Source organism: Xiphophorus hellerii, chromosome 2 (genome assembly GCF_003331165.1).
Source record: "Xiphophorus hellerii strain 12219 chromosome 2, Xiphophorus_hellerii-4.1, whole genome shotgun sequence".
Taxonomy (NCBI): domain Eukaryota; kingdom Metazoa; phylum Chordata; class Actinopteri; order Cyprinodontiformes; family Poeciliidae; genus Xiphophorus; species Xiphophorus hellerii.
This window is the reverse complement of record NC_045673.1, coordinates 5,625,882-5,652,954: the sequence shown is the minus strand read 5'-3', so window position 1 is coordinate 5,652,954 and position 27,073 is coordinate 5,625,882. Positions and strand designations below refer to the sequence as shown.

The 27,073-nt window shown below is 36.1% G+C and overlaps 2 protein-coding genes across 2 annotated transcripts; one reads left to right on the top strand and one right to left on the bottom strand.

Moving 5' to 3' along the window:
• Nucleotides 1-87: 87 nt before the first annotated feature.
• On the bottom strand, nucleotides 88-6,176 carry LOC116731806 (small integral membrane protein 29-like). The gene is made up of 5 exons (XM_032581654.1): nucleotides 5,715-6,176; nucleotides 4,194-4,451; nucleotides 4,093-4,118; nucleotides 1,295-1,403; nucleotides 88-417 (listed from the first exon to the last, which is right to left on the bottom strand). Exons 2-5 carry the CDS (start codon nucleotides 4,374-4,376, stop codon nucleotides 373-375), a joined length of 363 nt encoding a protein of 120 aa, XP_032437545.1. The 5' UTR covers nucleotides 4,377-4,451; nucleotides 5,715-6,176; the 3' UTR covers nucleotides 88-372.
• Nucleotides 3,031-26,891, top strand: pik3c2g (phosphatidylinositol-4-phosphate 3-kinase catalytic subunit type 2 gamma). Its single transcript, XM_032581619.1, is given in 34 exon segments — nucleotides 3,031-3,287; nucleotides 7,320-7,445; nucleotides 7,447-7,755; nucleotides 8,600-8,679; nucleotides 9,548-9,699; nucleotides 10,059-10,173; nucleotides 10,280-10,391; nucleotides 10,791-10,861; nucleotides 10,989-11,052; nucleotides 11,137-11,262; nucleotides 12,161-12,191; nucleotides 12,927-13,107; nucleotides 13,201-13,326; nucleotides 13,437-13,565; nucleotides 13,799-13,913; nucleotides 14,265-14,398; nucleotides 14,480-14,668; nucleotides 15,974-16,067; nucleotides 16,163-16,257; nucleotides 16,394-16,574; nucleotides 16,667-16,774; nucleotides 17,254-17,346; nucleotides 19,011-19,140; nucleotides 19,215-19,351; nucleotides 19,436-19,605; nucleotides 20,502-20,658; nucleotides 20,754-20,863; nucleotides 20,970-21,138; nucleotides 21,972-22,090; nucleotides 22,531-22,627; nucleotides 22,719-22,779; nucleotides 23,281-23,360; nucleotides 23,457-23,582; nucleotides 23,991-26,891. Coding segments are annotated over 33 exon segments (4,065 nt in total). The 5' UTR covers nucleotides 3,031-3,287; nucleotides 7,320-7,403; the 3' UTR covers nucleotides 24,153-26,891.
• Nucleotides 26,892-27,073: the final 182 nt, after the last annotated feature.

Below are 27,073 nucleotides of genomic sequence, written 5' to 3'. Positions count from 1 at the left end.
TTTCCCAGTTCCGAATACAACTAGAAAGCAGCATTAAAGTCACTGCAAATATGGGGTAAGAAACAAGAAGACAAAAGGCTTCCAAACCACTTTTGCACTTCTCAGTTTATTCATGTAAAACTACATCATGGTCACTACTTTGACTAAAAACAACAAAACTCTGTACAGTCCCGTAAGAAAAAAAGAACAAAATAAAAACATTTCTGAGGCAAAAATCAAGACTGTGGCGCCATCTGGTGGCCAATACAGCACATTGATCAATGCAGCAGCAGGTTTTAATGGTTTATTGCATGGTTGTCAGTCAAGCCTGTCCACTACAATTAGTAAAATAAGATTATTTCCTAGTTGAAATCCTCCTTCTTTCCTTCCTGCTCATGTTCTATCAAAGGAGAGCTGTGAATCCTTGTACAAAGGTTCCTGCAATGAAAAATAAAATTAAAAGTTGGAGTTAATGTGTAAATTATAGATTATTCACAACATGATACAACTAATTTAAAAATAAGCCTGTCACGATTAGCAATTAATCCGTTAGTCCCATAATAAGTTAAAATACATTTCTGATTATTAATAAATGTTTTGAAGGTCAATTTTGTTTACAAAGACATCTTTTGGTTGCGATTGTTTTTTATTTCTGTTTTATTTCTTAATTTTTGGTTGTGTTATTTTGTTTTATTTTGAATTTTGGTGTCAGTGGAAAAGTCTATTTATTGAGGTACCATTTTTGTCATTATGTTGTTTTGAGCTAAAATCTCAGTAAAAACAAGGACTGTTTTTAAAATACATTTTCTTTTTACACTGTTAAATCTTTTTCTATCAGAAATAATATATTTTTTGTGACATAAAATAATTTTAAATGAAAATAGAGAGCTGATTGAGTCTGTCGCAATAAGGGCATTTTTATTTACAGAGACATGATAATCCATGTCAGAAGTTTTTATTATTGTTTTTAGTTGTAATGTTCTGTTTTGAATATTTCAAATATGTTCCAGGATTAAGTGTTCTTTACAAAATTGTCTTTTAGATAATATTGTTGTCAAAACAACAATACCATTGTTCATCGTAATTACAGGGACAATTAAACCATCCAGTAAAATTTGTTACTGTGACAAATCTACTTAAAAGTCTATTTCAGCTGAGTAATTTTGATAAATTAGAGAAAGCCCAGAATAAATCAAACCTCTCCAAAAAAATTTGTTTTCTAAATGTATTAAAGTTGTTTTGTACCAAAAAAAGAGCACTTCAAAATAATGCATTGAATTGTTCAAAGTCCAAAATGAATAATATATTTGCTTACAGCCAGCCCTTCCTCCTCATCGTCTTTGTCATAATCTCTCCAGTCTTCCTCTTCCTCTCCGGGGTCGTAGGTGTAAACCGGAATCAGATGGTGGCGCAGCTCATCTAGTCTGAGGAAGACGCACAAATAAATACAACCAAACTGAAATGGGATGGAAATCTTTCTAAACCCAACGGTGTCCAAAGTGTGGCCCGGGGGCCGATTGCGACTCTCTGAGTGTTTTTTTTTCTTTGCACCCCTTAACCACAATAAAGAAAATAAAAAAATTACACAAGCTTGATTTTCCAGCTCAAGTATATATTTATACAGAGAAGGTAATCATACAGGGATTTATTTATTTATTTAATGTAGAAAATTTAAAATCTTCTAAAAGCATTAATTAGCTAGGAGCGCTAACATCCAGTCATTTTTACTCAAAAGCAGATTTTGGGGAATTAATTCAGCACAGATTGTGGAAAACAATCAACATTTTGTAGATTATGTTGTGTTTCAAATATTCAGTGATTTGCAGGTTTCTTTTAGGGAGAAATCAGGCTTATTTGTTTTATTAAAATGTTGCTTTTTGTTTATAATTGTCCAGGCAACAGAGGAAATGTGTGACAAAAAAGCACAGCTTTTTAAAATTTAAGATAAGAAAGAATATCTACGTTTTGTGCTGTAAAGTCAACGTCTTCATGCAACCTGCTGGGTTTAACTTCTTAAACTAATTTAATAAACCAAACTTGATTCATTGTTTGATAACTGGGATCATTTATAATGTGATCCCAGTTATCATATTGTGTATGATTGAATTGAAACGATTCATTTGTAAAGTTTGTCAAGATGACTTGTTGTGAATAATGTGAATATATAAATAAACTGAACTGAGCTGTGCAGAACATTTTGCTGCAAACAAAATTACTATTTCCTTTAGAAATAATCAATATATAAAACTTCACTCTTCAAAATTCAGTAGATGGAAGTTTTGAGATTATTGAATATTTTGCAAATATTGTAATTTTTTGTAGAATGGTTACTCGAAAATGTCTGAGTTTGAAAAAGTAAAAGAAGTATTTGACTTTTGAAAATTTTTGAATTTTTTGAAATTCAAAAATGTAATTTTTTTCTAGAAAATCTATGAGATTAATCTCAAACTTTCAGATTTTTTAAACAAATTTTCAACTTTTGAAATTGAAATTTTCTTGTTTTTTAATGTCTGATTAATGTGAAAATCTGAGATTTTTTTCTAGAAAAGTTTTGATTATTCAAATTTAGAAAATTCCTTGATTTTTCTAGAAATGTTCTGAGATTAATCTCAAAATTCCCGGGTTTTTTCTAGCAAATTTTCAACTTTTGAAACTCAGAAATGTCTTTGGGTTTTCTATAATATTTCTGAGATTAGTTTTTTGGTGGAAATGTGCTCTTTTCTTCTTCTTCTTCTCATTTATATCTCCAGTGGTCTGAATACTCCGTAGTATAAAAGACGTTTTCAGAAATTCAAATCTTTTTTTTTTTTTTTTTTGAAAGGCCAAATGTTTCTCCAATTATAGAATAACCAGCTGTGAAACGTGTGCAGCTGTTTTTCTGTCCTATGTACTTCAGGCATTCTGGTGGTTGAGGTGGGGAAGCTGTAGTTCGCTTATAACTCGGGCTGGCCTGCTGAGGTAACAGCAGCTTGTTACCCAAGTGAAGAGAACAATCCGTTTGTGCTTTGCAGACACAAGCGGATGTCTTGTTTTGTGTTACAGGCAACATGTATGTTGCTGGGTTGGTTGTGGTTTTGCGCACACATCTTGTTAACGATCCCAGGCGTTAAGCAGCTAAATAGTTAGTTTTATTCCGCTTCCAGCTAAATAGTTAGTTTTATTTTGCGTCCCAGCTAAATAGTTAGTTTTATTTTGCGTCCAGCTAAATAGTTAGTTTTATTTTGCGTTTCGATCTGGAGTTGTTCTTACTAAATACCCGGATGTCGTGAAGCTTACTGGAACATTACGCTGCTGCTGCTGCTGCTACGGTAAGCGCCTGACATTTATGACTGGAAACGAAGCGCCGTATCAGATTTGCAAAACAGGAAAACATGGTTTCGTTTTTGGCCAGTTGCCTAGTCTACAAATAAGTAAACATGTCATCATTTTTACGACTTGTTCTCCCTTTTTAAATTATTATTATTATTATTATAGAGACCTGAAACAGTGAATTAAAGACATCTTGTTCAGTTTTAGTTTCGGTTTGAGGTTTCGTTCCTTCATGCAGGGCCGACCAAAGTCTTTTTGGGGCCCTAAGCAGATTTTCATTTGGGGCCCCTAATACCAACATGCCAACAACACCAGATGCTTCATAATTCCTAGGTTATGTGATTAATATGCCGACTAGCATTAGCATCATTTGTCTTTAGCAGACATAAAGCTAAAGCTGATTTTTAACCTTACAGGAGCAGCAAACTAAAATATTGATTTTGAAATGCATGGTGGTATTGAAGTGTGGTATATTATTTTAACAATTTTAATGTGACAATACTTGATAAACACTAAATTTATGATAATTAAATGAACAAGTTTGATATCTTATATTTCCCCAACAGTGGCAGCAGTCAACATCTTGAAGATATTGACCTATTTTTTCTGTAACAAGTATAAAAATAATACATAATTAATTTTTTCACGTGTAATAGCATTTTAGTTTATATTATTCTATCTTATGTTAAATATATAATCATGCTAGGTTGTTGGTCTTGGGGGCCCCTGGTGGTGCGGGGCTCCTAAGCAGCCGCTTTACTCACAGAGTTTTGTTTTGTTGTGCATCTCATTTATGCAACTTACCTTCTTCTCCTTTTCATATAGAAAACCTAAAAGAGAAATTTGCACAATATTATTACTATAGTTATGCTATTTGCTTTATGAAGTAGTAGACAGATTCTTACCACTGCCACTATGCAGCTACTCAGTGCGAGTACAACAAGAGGCAAGAGGGCGTAGTACCCAGGGAATTCAGGTTTTATATTTGGAGTTGAGCTAAAGGAGGTCGTGTGGTTCACATTCATTTCTCTTCTTTCCTGTTTGGTTCTTTTTCTGTTGCTTATTAAGGAAGGTCTCTGTTGACGCATTCAGATGAAATCTGCTGCAATTCCCCAAAATAAAAGGTTGTCAAGACATCCAAATCCCAGAGTTCATAACCAGTCCTACAAAAAAAAAAAAAGCAAAAATATCACACTGTAAAACCTCATTTGTTCTCCTTACTTAAATAATATATAATCACCTTCCTAAAATAACAGCTAATTATTTTTGCTTATGTAATTCTTTGGCAATAAATTACTCTGGCCATTATTTTAGGAAAGCAACAATATGCAAACTCACCTCAATTGTTTTTAGTTTTCATTAACTAATTGAGTAACGTTAAACTGTGCAATTTTGGTGAGCGTATCTTAAGTTGATTTAATAAATCCAAGTATGTTGTAATTACTTAAATGGCACCCAAATCGTATTTTTTTGTATACTGCAAATAAACCACAAAGCTTTCTGATGACACATTTTAACTAGAATCTACTAAAAAAAAAAAGTTTCTTGATTGAAGTAACTCCAGGCTCCTGCTTTTATCTGGTTCTCTACTCAAACTTTTACAGAAAAAATGGAAAGTAATGATATTTTTGCTCACTTTTTCCAGTAAAAGCAAACACAATCATTTAATAAAAAGGGGCTTAATTAGTTGCTGCTGTTGGTGGAACAATGCATTGTGGGATACCTTGCTGGCGAAGGTATTGCCTTCCACAGAACTTCAAATTAACTAAATAAATTTTTAAAACGTGTTTACCTCAAAAAGCCCTCAACTTATTTAAATCAAGTATAACAATGTAAAGAAAAGTGAGTTAAGTGGACTTAATTTATTCCATAATAGTAAACATTTGCCAATTCACTACACTGCAAAAACACCAACTCTTAGCAAGTATTTTTTTGGTCTAGTTTCTGGTGCAAATATCATAGTAAATTTGAAATAAGACAAAACTAACTTATAAGTAACGTTTCAGTAAAGAAATATGAGCTTGTCTCAACTAAATGTTTTCTTGATATTAACGGAAAAAGTTCTAGTTCCACTGGCAGATTATTTCATTAAAACAAGCAGAAAATACTTTGTTATAAGTTAAATAATCTGCCAGTGGGATTGGTACTAAAATCAATATTAAGGACTTATTGACTTAAAATAAGCTCCTAAATTTTGCTGAAAAGTTACTTATAAGTTAGTTTTGTCTTATATTAAGCGTGCTAAGATATACTTGGTAAGGTTTTGTGTTTTTGCAGTGTATACACCCAAAACCTTTGAGTTACATTCATCCATCTTTTCCAGTTGAACATAATCTTACAGTTCTCTGACAGTATGCGCTGCAGATGATCTCTGAAAGGCGGTGATGACAGTAAAGGATGACTTGAGAAGAAACTTGAGGACTCACCGTGTGTGTGTGCGCTAGCTGCAGACGCAGTCACCCATCTTCCTCCTTATCCTCTCCTTTAGTGTCGCTCTCCTACAGAACCAGAGCGCTCATTCTTCAACCTGCTCTCCAACATTCCTGAATGAGGAGTGGGTCAGTCGCTGCTTGGTGCTAAAAGTAGCACATTTTAAGGCATGAAACCTCCTTTTGGCATTAAATCCAGACCGTTAGTGCTGGGTAAATGTATTTTAAACTGTAGGATTCTGAAGTTTGTTTGAGTTGTTTTTAAGTGGCGTGTTTAGTGGAAGTGGGGTGGTGTGGTGTTTAGTTTTCTCCAGCAGAGGGAGGGTTGTTGAGGACGAGTTGGCCTGAGGGGGTGGAGCGGTGGGAGGGCTGAGGACGCTCAGCAGGGAGCAGCAGTACAGGTTGGACTCGCTCAGCATGGTTTCAGTCGGGAATTCACCTGGAATAAGAATGGCTGTCCTTATGCCAGACCTCTAATCGTAAGTTTTACAGTCTCTACTTTGTAAGACAATAACTTCTACACCTCATAAATCGACCAACATTAAACTGTGGTCTCTGTTAAATCTTATTTTGGACATGTTTTTACTTTTGTTTTGAAGGATTGTTTTTACAGGTTAGTCGCAGCTCCTGATTTGTTTTTAAGAGTTTCAGGGTATTTCTAGAAACTTAGCAGCGCGGTCTGGTGGATTTCCTGTTAGGATTTGAAATCTTGTTAATGATTAGAGCAACATAAACCTTCAGGTTGTCTGTAAAGCCACTCATAAAATGGCTCACTCATCTTTCCTGACTGTAAAAACACAAACTCGTACCAAGTTTTTTGGTCTTTTAGTGCAACTATCTTAGTTCACTTGAAATAAGACAAACATATTTTAAAAGTAACTTTTCAGAAAGATATAGAAGCTTGTTATGGGTAAATACTTCCTGAATGCTGGTTAAAAACTGGCAGATTATTTAACTTATAACAAGACGTTTTCCCCATGCTATAAGGAAAATAATCTGCCGGTCGAACAAAAACTTTTTGGGGCAATATTAAGGAATTATTGACTTAGAAACAAGCTCAAATTTCTTGCTGAAAAGTTACTTTTAAGTTAGGTTTGTCTTAATTCTAGTGTATTAACATATTTGCAATAGAAACTAAACGTAAAATGCTTGGTGAGATTTTATGTTTTTACGGTGCTGCAATAAGTTGCCACCTCTGGTGTACACTGCAAACACATAAAATCTTACCAAGTGTTTTAGATCTAGTCTCTAATGTAAATATGTTAATACACTAAAATTATGTCAAAAGAAACTTGCAAACAACTTTTTTTAAGTCAATAATTTGTTAATATTGATTTTAAAAAGTTGTCATTCTAATGGTAGATTATTTCACTTATAAGATGGGAAAATGTACTATTATAAGTTAAATAATCTGCTAGTAGTAGTATTTTTGTTATAGTTATAGAGACTTATTTACTTAAAATGAGCTAAAAAGTGACTTGTAAGTTAATTTTGTCTTAATTCATGTATATTTGACCTAGAAAGTGGACCAAAAATTACTTTGGTTTGATGTTGTGTTTTTGCAGTGTAATTCACTCTGATTTGTTTTGTCTTGTCTTTTAGCTTCCTCATATTGTTTTGTAATGAAATGAGGACCGAAAGAGAAACTTAAACGCCATCAGCCAAAGCCTAAAGAACAAAAATCCTATGGATGATCAATGGGAATCCTTCGTCACAGACGAGCCAAGTTCCTTTGAGAGAAGATTTAGTGAATGATTATGAATCCATTCATCGTGGTCAGGTTCTTCAACATCAGTATGAGACTATGCTGCCTGGGGTCGCAGGAAATCCCACCCAGGAGATCCGGGACAGCGCACCTCCACCTCCACCTCCACCAAGACATCGGCTCCTGAGTGTCCCCATTGAGGCGCGGCGCGAACCGCCTCCTCTGCCCCCGCGCAACCCGCCTCCTGTAGGCCCCAGCAGAAATCGATTTTACTTCGATATTGACCCAAATACTCCTAAACTGATGCGATCCAACACAGAAGTACACAGTTACGTGAGTATCCCTAATGAATGCACTCTTAAAGCTGCAGTATGCAACTTTTATTTTAAAAATGTTTTTTACAAATTTGATAAATTGTCACCAGTGTCGTGCCTGTTTTTTTATGAGCAAAGCTGAGTAGTAACTACTTTACTCAATTACATTTACTTGAGTAACCTTTTTGAAAAAAAAATACTTTTAGTTTTACTTTTACTATGCTGTACTTCTTACTTGAGTAATTTTATTCTGAAGTATCTCTACTCTTTACTTGAATAAAATTGCTAGATTTTCTACCCACTGAATGAATTATAGACATGTTTTAACCAAAAAAGTCACCAAACACAGACACACACCTGCAGTTTTTGTTAAAGTTTCATAAGTTTTTTATTGAAAGAAACAGCTATGGAAAAAAATATATTTTGCTTGATTTTGTTATTTATATGAATTGTCATTTTCATCCTTAAAATAAAAAAATGTCCACTTAATTTTATATTTTGGTCTGTCTGATTATGTAATTTTTAAATATTAAATGATAGATAATCTGATCAGTTACTCAGTACTTGAGTAGATTTTTTACCAAATACATTTTTCCTCTTACTTTAGTAATTTCTTGGATGCTACTTTTTACTTTTACTTGAGTAAAAATATGTTGAAATAGTGCTACTCTTGATTGAGTAAAATGTTTGGGTACTTTACCCACCTCCTCCCTGAGCTACTACTGCTATCTACAGAAATTCACCACTCCCACTTTATATAACAGTTACGTGCTGCAGCTTTAAATGTGCTTGAAAAAAATCCAGAATTGAATGTGGGGACAAAAGGGGGAGAGAAAAACTGACTAAATGTTCTTCACATTTAGGATCCCTGGGCTATCAGGCTGATAGACTCTCCAGAAGGCAGCACAAATAATCTGGCTTCTTTCAGCAATGCAACATCTCAGTAAGACATTAAACACGCTTGTCATCCAGTGCAGCTTTTGTGGTTCCTGCTGTTCTTCACACCTCAAAAACACAAAATCTTACCGAATGTTTTTGTCTAGTTTTTAGTGCAAATATCACAATACATTTCAATTAAGACAAAACTAACTTAAAAGTGACCTTTCAGCAACATATAGGAGCTTGTTTTATATGAATAATTCCTTAATATTGATGTAAAAGTACATATTATTTCACATATAACATGGGAAATATGTTTTGTTATAAGTTCATTGGAAAAACACAAAATCTTACCAAATCTTGCTGTAGTTTATAATGCAAATATCTTAGTACACTTGAAATAAAACAAACTAACTTACAAGTAGCTGTTCAGCAAAATATATGAGGTTTTTTTTAAGTAAATACTTTTCTAATGTTGATGAAAAAATACTAGTACAACAGGCAGATTATTTCACTTAAAACAAAACATTTTTCCCATACATGTTATAATTTCATTTATATGCCAATGGAACTAGCACTTAAAAAAAAAGAAAATCTTAAAACCAAACTTAAAACTAACTCCTATATAACTCTTTTCTTGCTGAACAGTTATGTTTAAGTGAGTTTAATATTATTTCAAGTGTATTAAGAGGTTTTCTCTAGAAACCAATATTTTATTAGATTTTATATTTTTACAGTGAGAATTAGTACTTTTTCATCAATATTAAGAAATTATTTAATTAAAACAAACTCTTATCTTGCTGAAAGGTTACCTGTAAGATAGTTTTGTCTTATTTAAAGTGTACTAAGATATTTGTTCTGTGCAGGTGGTGAATGTTCATCATTTCTTTAGTCATGTTTCATACTTTATACTTTTGGCTCTTCTCCAACAGGTTGATGTCACGATACCAGCTCACCGACAGGATTCACAACTCTGGTATAGTATGGGGCCGACTGTTAAATATCCACCTTGCGCTGCTGCAGCAGGAAGTAAAAGTCACTATATTCGAGAACGACACCATCGAGTTTCCCATTCCCACCCCAGGTAAGATCCCTGTCATCATAAATGGGCTGCAGCTAACGGTTATTTTACTAATCGACTATTTTTGATGATTATTCGGATAAAGAAAATCAGCGCATTCTGTAGATTTTTCATTTAACCTCTTAACCCATTTTTATACAATATTAGAGAAAACATTAAAACATGCAAACAAACAAACAATTAACTGTGTGAGTGAGCTAGCTAGCAAGCTAGCTCACGACTGTGTCATTCTCGGTAGCTAGCCAGCCAGCTAGCTAGCTACCCTAGCTAGATAGTTAGTTAATTAAGACCTGAACTGAATTATTATACACTTAAAAACACAGTTTGTCCATTGTGTAACCTTTACTTTACTTTTTAATCAGTGAACAAGAAGGTGAAGGACCTAATAGATGAATACTTCAAGTTGCTTGACCGCACCGCTGACACAAGCAAGGATTATATTTTAAAATTTTGTGACTCTGAGGAGTTCCTCACAAAGTGAGTCTGTCACTGCTTTTTGTTCATGTCAACAATATAGATTTTTTTTTTTTATGGACACATAGTTAAATTGAGCTTTTCTGAATTCACTTTCTTTTCTTTGTAGTGAAGAACTTCTTGGCTTGCATGAGAGAGTTCAGATGTATTTCAAGACAAAAGAGGTGATCAATCTCCGACTGGTTCCAGTAAATAATCTGAATCGCCATCTTGCCAGAGATGTGAGTCAATTTAAACTCCCTTCCTGATCAGGCTAACGGTTCAAATGATTGCCCATCAAGGGTTGGTCTTATCTTTAATCTTAAAATCCTGCTCTTGCAAACACAAAGAGAGCATAATGTAAACATCAAAGTAAATGAGGCTGTAAAAACCTCCACCTTGATTATTTTAAAGTTTGTTTACACATGCATTCATAAATGCTGGTATTTAAGATCCAGAAAGAACTGAATGAATGAAAACTGTTTATGCCGAATGAGAAAGCGTGAGGTTTTATTCTGTACAAACAAAATTCACTTCATTTTTATTTTTTTCTTCATTTATTCCAAACAGGTGAAATGTCCACCTGTGAATTCTTCATAATGCTTCAACTTAACTATTTAAATCTGTTACTGTTTTCTCAGGCTGCAGATGTTAAGACTGAATGCAATTTGCACCAGTTCCTGCGGCCTGTCAGCGTCCACTGCACCGCAAAGTGAGATGAACAGCATACTGTCCGTTTCTTGTTTGTTTTCGATAGCGGCATCAAGTGTAGCTCAAGTCAGCCACTGTTTGCACAAAACAACCAGGCTGACGTCTGTGTGTGTTTTATCATTCCTTAGGTTGAGCATGGAGAATGTGCTCAGTGCCTTCAACAAACATGTGAACGAACTCATGAGCACTAAGGTATGAGGAAAGAACCAGTCTGGTCTTTATTGCCTTCATTCAAAAAGTTCCTTTTTAATGATTGGATTCTTTTTGTGTCTTCAGTGTAGTATGAATATCCCTATGGTTGTTACTAATGTTCGCGTCATCAGTAATCTTCTATCTGGGCTGACATGTCACGAGCTAGAGGATGCCATTGGTGCCCTTAATCGAATCAGTCATGTAAATATGGTAGGTATTTGCTACACATTTGGCATGCATGTTTTGGCAGTATTATGTTGAGAGTTGAGGGGAAGATGGATGCTGCTATAAACAGAGTATTACTGGAAGAAAACCTGTTAGGCCTCATTTTCTCTGAGCAGTACTACACGAGTCAGCCCAAATCATTACGCTGTTTTTGTCTATTTCTTTTGTAAAAGCTTCCAATGCAACCAGACAATGGTGTGGTTTACACTTTTGAAACCACTTTATTCCTGGGTTTCCTTCAGTTGTAGGTCTGACCTGGGCGATAAACTGAAAATCAACTCACACCGAAATTTCTGACGATGAGCAACGTCATTTTGCCCATGTTGGCAATTTAGGTGTTTTTAAAATTTTTAATAAAAGTTGTTTTTGGTTGCGGATTACGAAGGCCAGTATAGATAGAAAAAAATGGGGAATAAATTTCCACTAATTTATTAATCTCAAAAATGTTGTGGAAAAAATGAAAATTTCTGAACTTGAAAAGTCAAAAAAATGCTCAAAAATAATCTGAAATTTTAAGATTAATTACAGAAAATTTCTAGAAAAAAATATGAAATCTTCTTTATGACTTTTGAAACTCATAAAAGTTTTAAATGTCAAATTTTTGCCTCTTAAAACTGAAAAAATGTTTCTACAGTAGACAAACAAGAAAACCATCATTTGACAATGAGTGTGATTATCACAATGATGGTGTGTTAATACAGTTGTAGATATAAAATAAAGGAGGGAGTAAATTTCCACCAAAAAACTAAAAATACAGCAGTATGACAAGCAACTACAGCTTGTCATACTGCAAGCTTGTAGTTGCAGTATGACATGATAACAAATGAGTTAGAGATGTCTTTGATTGTGTGTACATAGTTACAGTACATATTTCTTTTTACAGAACCATAATGAAATGATGGAGTGTGAAGCTGGTGAGTCTCTATAGAGGCAGTGTTGTCTGTATGTGCATGAAAAGACATTTATAAACAGTATTTGAGGAGCTGAATTAAACTTGAGTTGATGTTTGATGAAAGGAGCGACACAGTGAGTTGGACCATAAACTAGTGAGGCTGCATAAACCCCAGAAAACACAACTCTGATTCTATCAATTATCCATTTGGTTTTATTGTTACCTGCAGCTTTTGTAAAAAAAAAAAAATATTAAAAAAATTGATTTGGGGAAATGTTTCATTTGCCTGATTTTATTACTTTGTAATTATGTTATTTAAATAAATGTTGGTCCTTAAAACATTAACATTTCCACATAACTTTATATTTTGGTTCATCTAATGATGTAATTTTTAAACGTTTTGATCAGTTACTCAGTGCTTGAGCCGGCTTTTCACCAAATACTCTTTTATTCTAGAGTAATTTCTTGGATGGTTACTTTTTACTTTCACTTGAGTAAAAATATGTTGAAGTAATGCTACTCCCACTTGAGTACAATTTCTGGGTACTCTACCCACTTCTGGAGATTTTGCACAAAAATATGATGAACCAGACATTTGTAAATCACTGGGTCTAAATAAATCAACGCAGAAATGATTCATTAGACACACAAAACAATGTTCTCCCATATAGCAATGACAGCTGAAGGTTCTTTTCTAACATTGATTCAGGATTAAAAGGTTGTTTTAAGTTTTGACTCGTTCTGTTTCTGATTTCAGCCTTGGTCATGCTCAACGGGGCTCTGCTCAAAGTGCTGCAGATGTATTTTGATAATTTCCACTCAGACTTCAGAACCCACAAACTTATCGGCACACCCCAAACCGATGATGTCGATAAGAATGGGGATATTTTGCAATTCAGCATAGTTTCCATCTACAAACTAAACCCGAGCTGGATGAGGTATGTGCACGCTCAGACTTATTCTTCTTCATCCATCCAGAACAGAAACTAATAAGGCAAAAATCTATGTTTTTTACCTTTTGACAATTACAGTAATTATGAAAGTTTCTCTGTTTCCTGTGACTTGACATACGGAGAAAAAAATATCAGTGAGACCGGCGTTTCAGAGAATATCAGCACGGCCTTCTCACAAGGAAACAACATCTGCTGTAACCGCCTGTAAGGGACAGAGTCCGTAATGATTCGAGTGATTTTTTATTTATTTTTTTTATGCATTATTTGAAAAATGAAAAACACTCAGAAGGCTGCTTGTTGTGTTTAAATTTCAGGATGGTGTTTCCTGTTCCAGTGAATGAGTTGCCATATGAGAGCATGCTGACATTTCGCCTTAAAGGCACAAAGCGAGGGAGAAACCCAGAACTTTTAAGCTGGGCTGTTCTGCCCCTGTACAGCGACAGGTAGGTTAACTGGTTGTTGCTAGGTAACCAAAGAACTAGAGAGTTGCTAGGCAACCAAATAAAAAAAACCCAAATGTGATGAGTTGACAGAAATTAACCAATCTTACAATCAATAGCCCTTTTTTGTAGGACATTTTTGTTTACAGAGACGTCATAATTCATTTTATTTGTTTTCTTTCTGTTGTTTTGTTTATTTGAATGTAGATTATACTTTTTACTCTGTGTCTGTTCAGGACCTTTGTAAGAGGAGCCGTCCTGCTCAGCATGTCCTCTCTTCCTGAACTGCCGTTCCCTCCGTCTCCTGCCCTGTCCGACAGCCACAGACAGCCTAAAGAAGTCATACTACAGGTGAGTCCCAGGCAACACAACCTCACACTGACTAAGTACGGAAGAGGATAAGGGCCACTAATTTTTCTCAGACTTTTGACTTCACTCAGAATTTTGACTTATTTGTCAAAATTTTGGCTTTTTTTCCCTCAAAATTCTGACTTTAATCTGACTTTAATCTTCTATGTAAAAAGTCATAATTTTGACTTCAATCTCAGAATTCTGACTTTTTACATAGAGATTAAAGTCAGAACTCTGGGGAAGAGAGGGGCCAAAATTATGAGTAAAACATCAGATTTTTTCAGTGGCCTTAATCTTCATCAGTAACTAGATGATCAAAATACCTCCTCACATATTAGTCTTGTTTTACAGCTTGAATTTGACGACCAGTATGAGTGGGAATACCGCAGACCCATTGCTCTTCCCGGGTTAATCAACTTTACTCAACCTTGTGATGAAGTGCAAAAGAAATTATCAGAGATCTCCAAAAAGCATTGCCTCTCTTTGTAAGTAGGAGTATCAGGAATTCAGGTTGTTTTTTGTTGTTTTTGCATAAACCCTTCACAGATTTCTCTTTGCATTATCAGCCTGACAAACAATGAGAAGTCTTTCCTGTGGGACAAACGTTCCTGCAGTGATAAAGGAAGCGCGTTCCTCCACCTTCTTCTCGGTGGCGTCCCCCGGTGGCAGCCTGAGGACTTGACGGAAATCTACACAGTGTTAGAGAACTGGCCCATTCATCTGCCAGAGGAGGCTCTCTTCCTGCTAACGCCCAGGTAAACAGAAACATGATGACTTTACAAAATATCCATAAAATGTAATTTTTCCTGCCTCAGTTGATTTTTAATTCTGAAGACACGGGCAACATGAGAGAGTCTCTTACCTGCTTTTGTTCTGGGGTTGAAACACACATTTCAAAAAACATGATTAATCTGATTAATCATGATGAATCGATTATTGAAATAATTGCCAACTAATTTAGTAACTGATTAACTGTTAACATGAGTATACAGATTCAAAAAAATATAATTTGCTGAAAGAATAACATATTCATAACAGTACCGTAATTAAGCCAAAACTGTATAAAAATTTATAAATTTTGCATTTAAGATAAAAGCACACTTGTCTGTGAAATATGTTTCAGTCAAAACTTCAAACTTCAGAAAAACTATCTGAGGATGAACCAAACTTGTGGAAGTTTCCAGATTTTCTTCTGATATCATTGCAGAATTTTTTAAATGTAATAAAACAATATGAAGCGTGTTTTTATTCAAGTCGTTCCACTTAACTTGGATGATTTGAAATTATCTTTAAGCCTCTAAAGCCATAAAATCATCTCCCATGCTTCCACAAATAGTTTACTGCAATGCAAAAACACAAAATCTTACCAAGTATGTTTGGTCTAGTTTCTGTGGGAAATATTTTAGTACACTTAAAATTAGACAAACTAACTTACACGTAACTTCTCTGAAAGATATAGGAGCTCGTTTTAAGTAAATAATTCTCTAATATTGATGAAAAAGTTCTAGTTCCATTGGCAGATTATTTCACTTGTAACGAGACTTTCCCCCCAGATAATAAATGAAATAATCTGCCAGTGGAACTAGTACTTTTTAACAATATCAAGGAATTATTAACTTAAAACGTTGGTTACGTATTTTAACCCCAGATTCTATGAGCAGCCCTTTAAGGCTATCGCTCTGATATCTTGCTGAGAAGTTACTTTTAAGTTATTTTAGTTTTATTTCAAGTGTACTTTCACTGTGTATTTTCACTAGAAACTAGACCAAAATTACTTGGTAAGATTTTGTTTTTGTTTTACCCTTAAACGTCTCACATTGAAGAAGTAAAGTCTCTCTCAATATCCTGGCGTTCAGCTCATAAGTAACTTAAAACAGGAAAAGTTTAGTGCGATTAAATGTCTCTTGTATAAATGTTACTTTTATAGATTGCAAATATTGTAGCATTTCATGCAGTTCTAGCCTTTACTGACATAGAAACTGTTTTCTTCTTCTTTGCTAAGAAATCCGGCATCCCATTAAAATGTATGTAAATCTTGTTTCTTAAAACTTCTCTTTCAGTTTTCCAGATGAGACAGTCCGAAAAGCTGCGGTAGATTATTTTGTTCAGATTCCAGATGGAGAGCTGGAGTTGTTTCTGCCACAGCTGGTCCAGGTAAGGAAAGTAACACAGAACTTTTTTAAAGTTTACAGAAAGTTTTCAGATATCGATAGCTGAATAACCTTTTTGTTTTGTTTATTTTCTTAAAGGCTCTGAAGAGCGAGTGGAAACTTGACGGGCCTCTGGTGAGGCTGCTGTTGGACCGATCCCTGAAGAACATACGGATTGCTCATCAACTATACTGGTCAGTCGGACTTTGAACTGGGAGCACAAGGACATTATATAATATATTTTATATTAATCGAAATGTTTTTGGTATTTAAATGTCTGTTTTTCCAGATTCCTTTGTTGACGTGTTTATGGTTTAAATATCCCGGCAGGCTGCTGGAGGATACCCACACTGACCGCTACTTCCAGAGCTGGCTGAGTAAAGTCCAGGCTGCCTTGATGCACTGCTGTGGCCGAGCACTGAGGAAGGAGCTGGATCATGAATCCCATCTGGTGCAGGTTCTCTTTCAGGTGGCCCAAAAAATTTACTCTGCTGACAAGCCTCAACGTCAGGTTTGTAAAAACATTTAAAGTTGCCTTTTATCAGAGTGGTAAAAGAGTTGGTAATGCATTTTCTTTTTTGCACCATTTGATTCTTTTTGCAGAATGTTTTGAACAAAGAAAAGGGAGTTATTGATGAGTTTTTTAAAAGTGGCATCACCTGCCGTCTGCCTCTAGATCCTGCAGTCAGTGTAAAAGCTGTCAACTTGGATGTAAGCATGCACACTTCACTGCAAAAACACAACATCTAACCAAGAGTGTTTGGTCTAGTTTCTAGTCTAAATATATTAGTACATTTGAAATAAGAGAAAATTAATGTAGAAGTAACTTTTTAGCGAGATACAAGAGCTAGTTATAAGTAAATAATGATAAGTAAAGATTGTTTCTTAAACAGTATTAGTTCCACTGGCAAATTATTTCACTTAAAACAACAAAATTTTCCCCGTATATAACTAGTCATTTTTCTTTTACCCAATATTAAGGAATTATTTACTTAAAACAAGCAACTATATCTTGCTGAAAAGTTACTTATTTAATTTTGTGCTATTTCAATTGTATTAAGATATTTGCACTAGAAACTAGACCAAAAATACTTGGTAACATTTAGTGTTTTTGCAGTATTCCACTTGATGCTGCGTAGCATCTGCAGGGTTTTGCCGTAGTTTTTACTCCTCGGTTCTTTTTTTTTCAGGCATGTAGGTTCTACAGCTCCAACGCTGCTCCTCTGGGGGTGACATTCATTTCTGAAGACTCTCTAACTAAAACCACCAGTGTCATTTGCAAGGTTAGTGACGATCATCAACTTCCATGGCAATAAACTGCTTTTTGATATCTCTTATGGTTTTTGCCTAATTTCTCTTTCAGTTCTCTCACTCAGAGTGAAATTGAGACTGCAGTGTTTTTAAAAAGATTCAGTTAAACACTTCCTCACAGACTCAGTAGTTTACAAAAAAAATTATTTTCAGGAAAAGTGCTTGTCTTTGGTGCAGATTTTACAGTCTGCCATTTGACTCTGGTGTATTTTGTGTCTAGTTGTTTGACAAGATCACAGCTTCTAATAATGGCATAAAACAAGTTGAATTTAGCATAGTTTGCCCCTGATTAAACCTGTTACCGTTTGCTTACTTGATATTTCTGCTTATACATTTAATAAATGTATTACCAACCTGAGCTTTGTCGCTGCTCCTTTGATGAATGACGTCTGACAACTTCTCCAGTGTAAAATATCATGAACCTGCTGAGGTACAACATATTTCTGTCAATCTGCACACGATTACGCTGTGGCTTTCTCAGGCGCCCAGATGTGGAACCCAAAAAACTATGTTTTATAACTGAAATTGAATGTTTTTACTTCCATTTGGGTTTCTGCTGATTCTAAAAACAACTCAAGTGCTTAAAAAAACACCTGGCCAGTTAGTGTAAAAAAAAATAAAAAGTTTTTTTTTTTTTGGAAAAGAAGCCATTTCAAATACCTCCAGAATGTATAGTCACAAATTAACTCTCACCTAGTAACCCCAGTGCCCGTTACCTAGCAACCCCAATAAAGTTCCGCCCGTCACCTAGCAACCCAAGCTGAGTTCCAGAACGTTTGGTATGTGCTGCACAATATCTACTGAAAGAGACGAGTGTTTTGCTGCTGACTTAACACAGGGGTGTCAAACTAATTTTCATTTTGGGTCATATTAAAATCTGAATGCTTCTTAAAGGGCCGATTGTGCCAGAATGTATTGATAAAATATCATTAAACAGCTGTTTGTTTCAGTGTTCAATAGGTGTTTCTTAAAATTAAATTATATTCAACATCTTTTCACACTGATCAGTCCATCCAGGATTTCTTGATTGTTTTTGTCAGATTTTGTGGTATTAATTCTGAAATATTTGTAAAGAATTTTTACTATCTTTGCGCTGTTGTTAAATGCGACTTTTTATTAATCGCCGTATTGGTCACAGACTACAACTTGACATCAAGTAAGGCTGAAGCAGCAGTAACTTAAACCCAATGTTTCTGGCTAATTTTGAGAGAAATTTGCAGTAAAAATCCCCAAAAATGTGGACACGTGATTGTGTGAATTTTACGGATTTGTGAACGACTGGAGGGACTTATTGATGTAATTTGGAGTCTAGAGGGCCACATTAAAAGCTACAGTGGGCCAGATTTGGCCCCCGGGCCTCAAGTTTGACACGTGACTTAACACTTGCTCATCTGTTTTCGGCAATTTTCATTCAGTGTACAGGATGAGTTGGGGGCGTGGCCAGCAGCAGCTTATTTGAATTTAAAGTGACAAGATGCCCTAAATCAGCTCAGAATTGCCAGATGTGGGCAGACTGAAATCTCACTGTTTAAGAATGATTTTGTGCAAAAAATGTAATAAACATATTTTGTTATTTTTTACTTTTGTCATTCTAATGTAAACAACTGCCCACATTTACACACAATATGATTTTCAGGTGGGGGATGACCTGCGTCAGGACATGCTGATTCTTCAGATAGTCCGTGTGATGGACTGGGTTTGGCTCCAGGAGGGGCTGGACCTGCAGATGATTACGTTCCGGTGTATTTCTACCGGCAAAGCTCAGGGTAAAGGATTGTTATTGGCTTATTATTCCATGTTTTCTGAGATCGTCCTTAATTATATCGCTTGTGGTCATCAGGTCTGGTGGAAGTTGTACCAGATGCCGTGACGCTGCGAAAGATTCACCAGGAGTGGGGTGTGAGTGGGACGCTTCGAGTCGACACGCTGGAGAAATGGTTCCACATGTTGAACAAAACTAAAGAAGGCTACGAAAAGGTTGAACCTTAAGGCAATGCGGATGTTTGACCGTTGGGTATTTCTGTTGTCATTTTGTATCAACCTTCTGCTGTGCACGTGCAGGCGGTGACGAATTTCATCCACTCGTGTGCGGGTTGGTGCGTAGCCACCTTCATCCTGGGGATCTGTGATCGCCACAATGACAACATCATGCTGAAGCGGAGCGGACACATGTTCCACATTGACTTTAGCAAAATCATGGGAAACGCACAGAAGTTTGCAAATATACCTAGGCAAGTTGGTGGAAAAGGGAATGTAGTGGGGATAATCAGGGCCGGATCTAGAATGATAAGGGCCCCTGGATAGAGCCAGTGTTGGTGCCCTAAACTAACAAACAAAGAAAATAAAAGAAGCTTTGTACTCATTAATAGATAGTCCTACACATCAGCAGGTGGTTTATAACATCTGACAGCTCCATGTTGGTCCCAAAAAGATGTCAGAATTTTAAAATAGAGTATTGTATAAAGGGATTATTTTTTGTAAACACACCAATATGCACACAGCTTGACTTCAGAAAGAGCCTGCAAACTGACCTTTAAACTGCTACTAGTTGCCTTTGTTACCCACATTTCTCTTGCTGTTTTAACATCATCCAGCTTGTCACAGTACTACAATTGTTTAACAAAGCGTGGTAAAATACGCTGTCCAAACAACATTTAGTTTTGTACTTACTAATAGTAGCCCAGAACAAGAATCAAACATGGAGAACCAACAAACATTTAACATCATGCTTTGCCAGGAGAAGAGAGGTGATCTTCACTGGCTGCAAGTTGTAAATCATTTTGTTAGCCTAATTGTAAATAGTTTAAATAATTAGAGTAATGTATTCTTGCTTACTTTCTGGAGGCGACATGCGCAGTACACTGGATCCTGACTCATCGTGATATCGCCTGATAAGCCCTCTATGTGTAACAATATTAAAACTCCACACTTTATATGGGCCTATGAGTTTTATATAAAGTATAATGTTTATTAAACATGCATTTATTGCACAAACACCCTGCCACAGCTGCCCCCTGTTAGGCCTGTGTAAGGTCCGGCCCAAGGGTTAATAATTATAAAACAAAAGAAAACAAAACAATACAGAGACATAATAAATCTGCAAAATTCTTTTATCACATGACATCAGGGACAGAAGACCCTTCGTTTTCACGTCTGAGATGCAGCACTTCATCGCAGGCGGCGGAGAGAAACCTCAGCGCTTGCATCACTTTGTGGAGCTCTGCTGTGAAGCTTATAACATCATCAGAAGCCGCTCTGCACTGATACTCAGCATGTTGGAGCTGGTAAGACCTTTCCAATCAAACACACAAACATCGTCATCAAAATGCTGATGGTCTGTCTGAGAGCACCTGAACCTTAAAAATGTGGATTTTTCCAGCTGCTTTCTGCAGAACTCCCAGAACTGAAGGACTTCAATGACTTGCAGTTCGTCCTGAACAACCTCAGACCTCATGACACAGACCTAGAAGCCACTTCCTACTTTACCAAGTAACTTCACGTGCTACCCATTATCACCCATTATCACCTCACACATAATCCTAGGATGTACATTTTGTCTACGGTTGTGCTAATCAAGTGATTAACTCTGCTGTAGAAAAATCAAGGAGAGTATGGACTGTGTGGCTGTCAAGTTTAACTTCTTCACCCACACCATGGTTCAGCCAAAGAAACAACAGACAACACGCCGGCACAGCCTTCCTGGAACCAACACCAACATCCAGAAAGCCGTCATCCAGGACTTTTCTGTCAAGGGACGAGTTGTGGTGAGGCCAAATTTTGGTTCTTTGCGTTCTTAGCAATGAAATATCACTGAACGTGAGCTTTGTGTTGCATCCTGACACCCCAGGGAAAAAAGAGCAGTAAATTTTGACCAAAAAATTTTAAAACTTTGAGTTTAATCTCAAGATTTTTCTAGAAATCCTCCAAAAGTTGAAAATTTGTGAGGAAACAGCTCAGGAATGTTCAAATTCATCTGAGAAATTTTCTAAAAGGAAACATGGAAATGTCTGAGTTTGAAAAGTCAAAAATTTTGATTCATTTCAGAAATTTTCTAGAAAAAAATCTTCGATTTGAAGTGCAGAATTTTTTGTTTTGTTTTTTCTGACATATTTCTCAGATTAATTGCAAAATGTCAGATTTTTTGACAGAAATGTACTCCTCTTTTTGTGAGTACTGAGCTTATCCACAAACTGATCTTGAACTGATCCACAATAAGCTCTAATGGCCCTAATTTCCTGTCGTAGTAGTAACCCCACTCATTGTCAAGTGACGGCTTCCATGTCTGCTGTAGAAACTTTTTTAGTAACACTCTGAGTTCATAAAGCGTGTTTTCCTGGTGTTGAGTGGAGTGATATTGGTATCTGTGGGTGTTATGCTGCTCTTTGATCAGAAGAGGTTTTCCTATGTCAGGTTTAGTCACTTGAAGGCTCAGAGATTTGCCTGGTTCCTTTTCCCACAAGAACATTTACACAAAAACATCAGTTGGTAATATTTTAATCCCGTCAAACTGTCTGTCTGCAGCAGGTTATGCTAAATCTCTGTATTCATTCCCCATGCAGCTGCAGACTGTTTTTGTGTGTCTGTGCGTGAATTGCAGACTTACAACCTAACAATAACAATTGATGATGGAGTTTTGACGAGTCAGAAGACATTCAAAGAGTTTGAACTGATCCACAATAAGCTCCAGACTTACTTCATTGAATCTAAGCTGCCGCAGTGAGTACAAATGGCTAAGCTATACTGCAAAAATACAAAATACTTTTGTCTGGTTTCTAATGCAAATTTCTTATTTGTTTTTTTTTCTAATTTCAGGTGTAGTAACTTACAAGGTGACTTTTGATGAAGATATAATTCCTTAATACTGATGAAAAAGTACTAGTTCATCAGATTTTATTTTAAGTGAAATAGTCTGCTAGTGGAACTGGTACCTTTTCTTCAATAGAAAGGAATTATTGGGTTAAAATAAGCTCCTATATCTAGTTGAAAAGTTACTTGTAAGTTAGTTTTGTCTTATTTCAAGTATCCTAAGATATTTGCAATATAAACTAGACCAATAACATGTGGCAAGATTTTGTTATTGTAGTCCATTTTTTGTTTTATAAATTGTTTTTTGTATTTACTAACGTTTCTAACCTAAACCTTTTTATCTCATTAAGGTTTCCAAGCTGGTATCAAATGTCGTTTACTCCACAGAAGAGGAAGGCTCTGCTGAATACTTACTTAAAACAGCTCTTTGAGGGGCCGTGCAAGGGAGTAAGAGTCTAATCCAGTCTCAGGATGGTTTTTCATAATCCTCCCAAATCCTTAATTCTTACTGTGAAACGTCTCGTTGTGTCATCTGCAGGATGAATATGTGTGCAGCTTGTTTCTAGATGGTCCCAGTGCCAAAACTAATGTGGGAACAGGTAATATCAAAGGGGATCTATTATCCAAAATTCACATTTTGTATATTTTTATACTTCCATTTGGGTTTCTACTACTTTTAAAAGCAGCACAAGTTCTAACAAAACCACCCCAGACATTTTGTGGTAATAAGTTAATGCTTTTTGGTGTCCCTGTAACGCAACAAATCAGTCCACTTAGCAACTAAGAGAAGTTCCAGCACGTTTGGTCATCTGGTTTAACTGCTGTATGCACTGTACAATGGCTGCTGGAAAATAAAAGTGTTTTGTTGTTGACGTATTATCCAGAAACCACTTGCTACCTTCTTGCTAGTTGTGCAGGAGTCTCCACTTCTGCTTTTCAAAGATGTACGATTGTATAATTGGAAGAAAAAAAAGTAATGAACATGTTTTGTGTCGCCTGTACTGTAGACCCATCCTAACCTTTTTAAGAAAACCTGTCACCTTTACAGCATAACTGAAGACTGATGGAAAGAAGTCTGATGAAAGCTCTGTGTGTTGCAGGAGGCCGTCCTCAGATCCAGCTGCGTATATCGTACTCAAACTGCAAGCTCTCTGTGTTGGTGAAACACCTGCAGAACATCGTTAGTTTGCGTCATTCTTTGAACAAAGTTGTGTGTTCTGATGAAATATAGTAAAACAGGCTCTAATGGGTTCTCTGCTGTTGTGCTGTTTTACAGAAGTTGCCAAATGGTTCAAACCCTGATGCCTACGTGGTCACGCGGCTGAGACCAGACCCTGCGCAGACCTCCAAGAGGAAGACGAAGGTGGTCAGCAACAACGACCACCCGACCTTCAATGAGCTGGTAAAGTTCACCCTTTACAGTACACACTAGGAAAGGATCAAGATGGCAGTGAGAAACATTCACTTAGGATCACCAAAGTCCTGAACATATGATGTGACATAAAGTCCATCCAAGTCATGAAAATGGGTGACATGTTATGGCAATAATTGGTTTATAAGGGTAAAAAAAAAACATCTTGAAAAAATGGCAGTCATCCTGAAATTCAAATGGCTAATTGGACAGATGACGATGCTAAAAAATTAGCACATTGAAGGTGAGGATACAATTATTTATGTTTGTAACCAGACATAAAATATTTTTACAGTATTATGCTGAACTATAAGGCTGTTTAGTATGTAAAACCCTCGATAATTTAAGTGTATTAAACAAAACAACCTTTATATAAACAAATTTGCCTCATTCTCACAGCTGGAGTACAACTGTATCCCGCTGCTGGATGGGATTTCACTGAAGGTGACGGTGAAGAGCAGAAAGGCCAAGAAGACATTTGTAGCTGCAACCAGTATTAAACTGGAAGAAGACCTGCTGGACAAGGAGCTGTGCTTTCCCCTTGGGAACTGTGTAATCTGACCCTGAGGACTGCACTGTGAGCCTGCCGCCAGCAGGGGGAGCCAACACACTTACTGTATTATATGTTTTATTTTAATGTAGGCAAGGAAATACAGGACATCATCCACTAAGAAATCTTATAAATTATATTTCTCTACAAAAGCTATGTTAACCTACCTCCAGAATTTAAAGCACTGACTGGCTGGGATTTTTGGCTAAAGTTATGTTAAAAATGCATGTTTATGGTTAAATAAACCATATAAACTTTTTTTTTAGTTAAATGAGATCAAATTAATATTATAGAAATGACTTATGAAGGAAAGGGCGTACTGCCTAAATTTCCCTCTAGACCTCAGAGCCACAGAACTTCAAGATAACATCTGTATACTTAAATATTATTTTATCAGTGGAAACAAAGCCGTTTTATTTCTGTACTGTTCAAATTAAAACAATGTGAAAAGATGCTAAATATAATTTAATCCTAATAAGTACAAATTGAGGGCAGACAAAGCTGTAATATTTTAACAGTTTGTCAATATGTAGTTCTATTAATACATTCAAGGTCTCCAAACCGGACCTTTGAAGACGATTAGGGCCACTAGAAGGAAAAAAGACCTTTAATCTCAGAATTTTGACTTCGGATCTCAGAAGATTAAAGTCAGAATTGGGATTTAAGAGAGAACTGACATCAATCTGAGAATTCTGATTTTTTTTCCTCAAAATTCTGACGTTTTTTCTCAGAATTCCGACTTTGGATCTCAGAAGATTAAAGTCAGAATTCTTAGATTACATTCAGAATTTTGAGATCAAGTAGAGAATTCTGACATTAATCTCAGAATTCTGACAATTTCTTTCTCAGAATTTTGAATTTGGATCACAAAAGATTAGTCAAAATTCCAAGATTAAATTCAGAATTCTGAGATTAAAGTCAGATTTTCTTGTATTTTTGTTTCAGTGACCCTCAGTCTCTTCCAAATAGGGGACATTTATAATCTGGATGTTGCCCTAAATGAAAATGACTCTGCCATCCCTGGCATCCTGCTTCTGCTGGTAGTCTAGTTTTTTTTTGTTTTTTTGAAAGTGAGTCAAACTAGAGACTTCATGTGTTTTTATGTGACAGATTAAGAGTGAAGGGATGCTTCAAGATGTCTGCTTCTTACCTGCACAGGCATGTTTGTCCCTCCAGCCTGCATGTCCTTGACCAGTGGAATTAGAGGCGAGAGACTAGGCGACTGTGTGAGCAGGATGACAACTCAGCATCTCAGGCCTAAGGGGCCGAGTTAACACTCAGCCCACCTCCCTCTCACTCCATCCACTGTTTTATCCATCAGTGGCATTTAAATACAGTCGGGCACGCGCGTCTACACACAGAGGCAACCAAAACACCGACTCTGATCGACATGGACACTCGCTCCTGCTGGGCCAAACTGGGTCTTCGTGTTATCTTGATGCCATTCCAGTCCTGACAGGCCTGCTGACCCGTACTTTCCTTTTACCTCATTTAAAGGATTTAGTGACGAACAGAGATGGAAATAGACTTCCCTGCACTGGATTCAGCTCAATAATGTATACCTCTTTGGAGACTATTTATAATATTCCCTGACGGGTTTCTCGGATGGAAATGGAACTGGTTGCTATTTTTTGATGACTGCGGTCATGTAGCGTTATTAAAATTGGTGTCACTCACCACTGTCAGCCCGGATATGTGAAAGCAACAGAACACAGACACATTTGTTGGCACCTCTGGTGTTAAAAGCTCTAAAATAAACGTATCTGTTGCTGCAGCAGCAGCATAATCTCACCAGAAACATTACATGAAGTCGACCTTTACTCAGCGGGGAGAAAAAAAAATCTGTCTTTAGAAATAAATGTTGTCTTTTTTAAATTACTGCAAAAGACCATTTGGCAAAAGGAGGACACTTCTGTTTTGAAGCAGAAAAGAGAGCAAAGTTTTTACTATTCTTCTGCACAGTCTCCATTGGTCAGTAGTGTCCAAACGTTTTGCTAAAATATCAAGTTGAAAATACTCTGGAGAACAAAAGTTAGTTTTTTTTAATTAAGTTACTTTATGTTAACTTCTCTCTCTTTTATCCCCAACAATAAACTAACCACACAGTATTTTAAAGGTGACATATTACTTCCTTTAACAAGTTAGGATATGTCTATGCCTATACAAAACATGTTCATTACATTTTTGCAGAAAATCATTCTTTGATATTGAGCTTTATGTCTGCTCATAACTGTTGTAGGACCTCTTGTCACTTTAAATCTAAATATGCTGCTGGCAATGCCCCCCAACTCGATGTTTACACTCGCACATAAAAATGGCAGCAAACAGACGCACAATTATACAAGTGTATATCTTTGAACAGCAGAAGTTGAGCCTGCTGCACAATTAACAAGAATGCAGCAAGTGTTTTCTGGTGGGTAAGTCAACAACAAATTGTATAGCGCATACAGAGGTTGAACCAGAAGACCAAATGTGCAGGAGTGCCGCTTTGGTTGCTAGGTGACAGGTGGAATTTTGCTGGGGTTGCTAGGTAACGGGCTGGGCTGCGCAGTTAAAAAGAAAAAAATTGCATTCAATGTTCCAGATATTTGGGGTTGATGATCTCTGTCTAGATTTTTCTGTGTGCGTTTTCAGCAACAACAGTATACAGCTCACCCTTTTTTTAAATTAAATGGTTCAGCTGAAGTTTGGTTTTCAGTAAAATTCAGCAAATGTTTTTCAGTCCAGTTTACCAACTTAGTAAATTAAAAGCAAAAAAACCCATTTTTGATAAAAGATAAAAACTTTGTGTTGTACCTTACGTTTTTCATTTTACGGCCTCAAATTAATTAACATTTGCCCGTAATGTTTTTTTTTTTACTTTATCTGCATCAACCGCTTGAGTTTGTAACCTACTTTATTTTGGTAGCAGGACAGATAAGCCTTTTTTTTT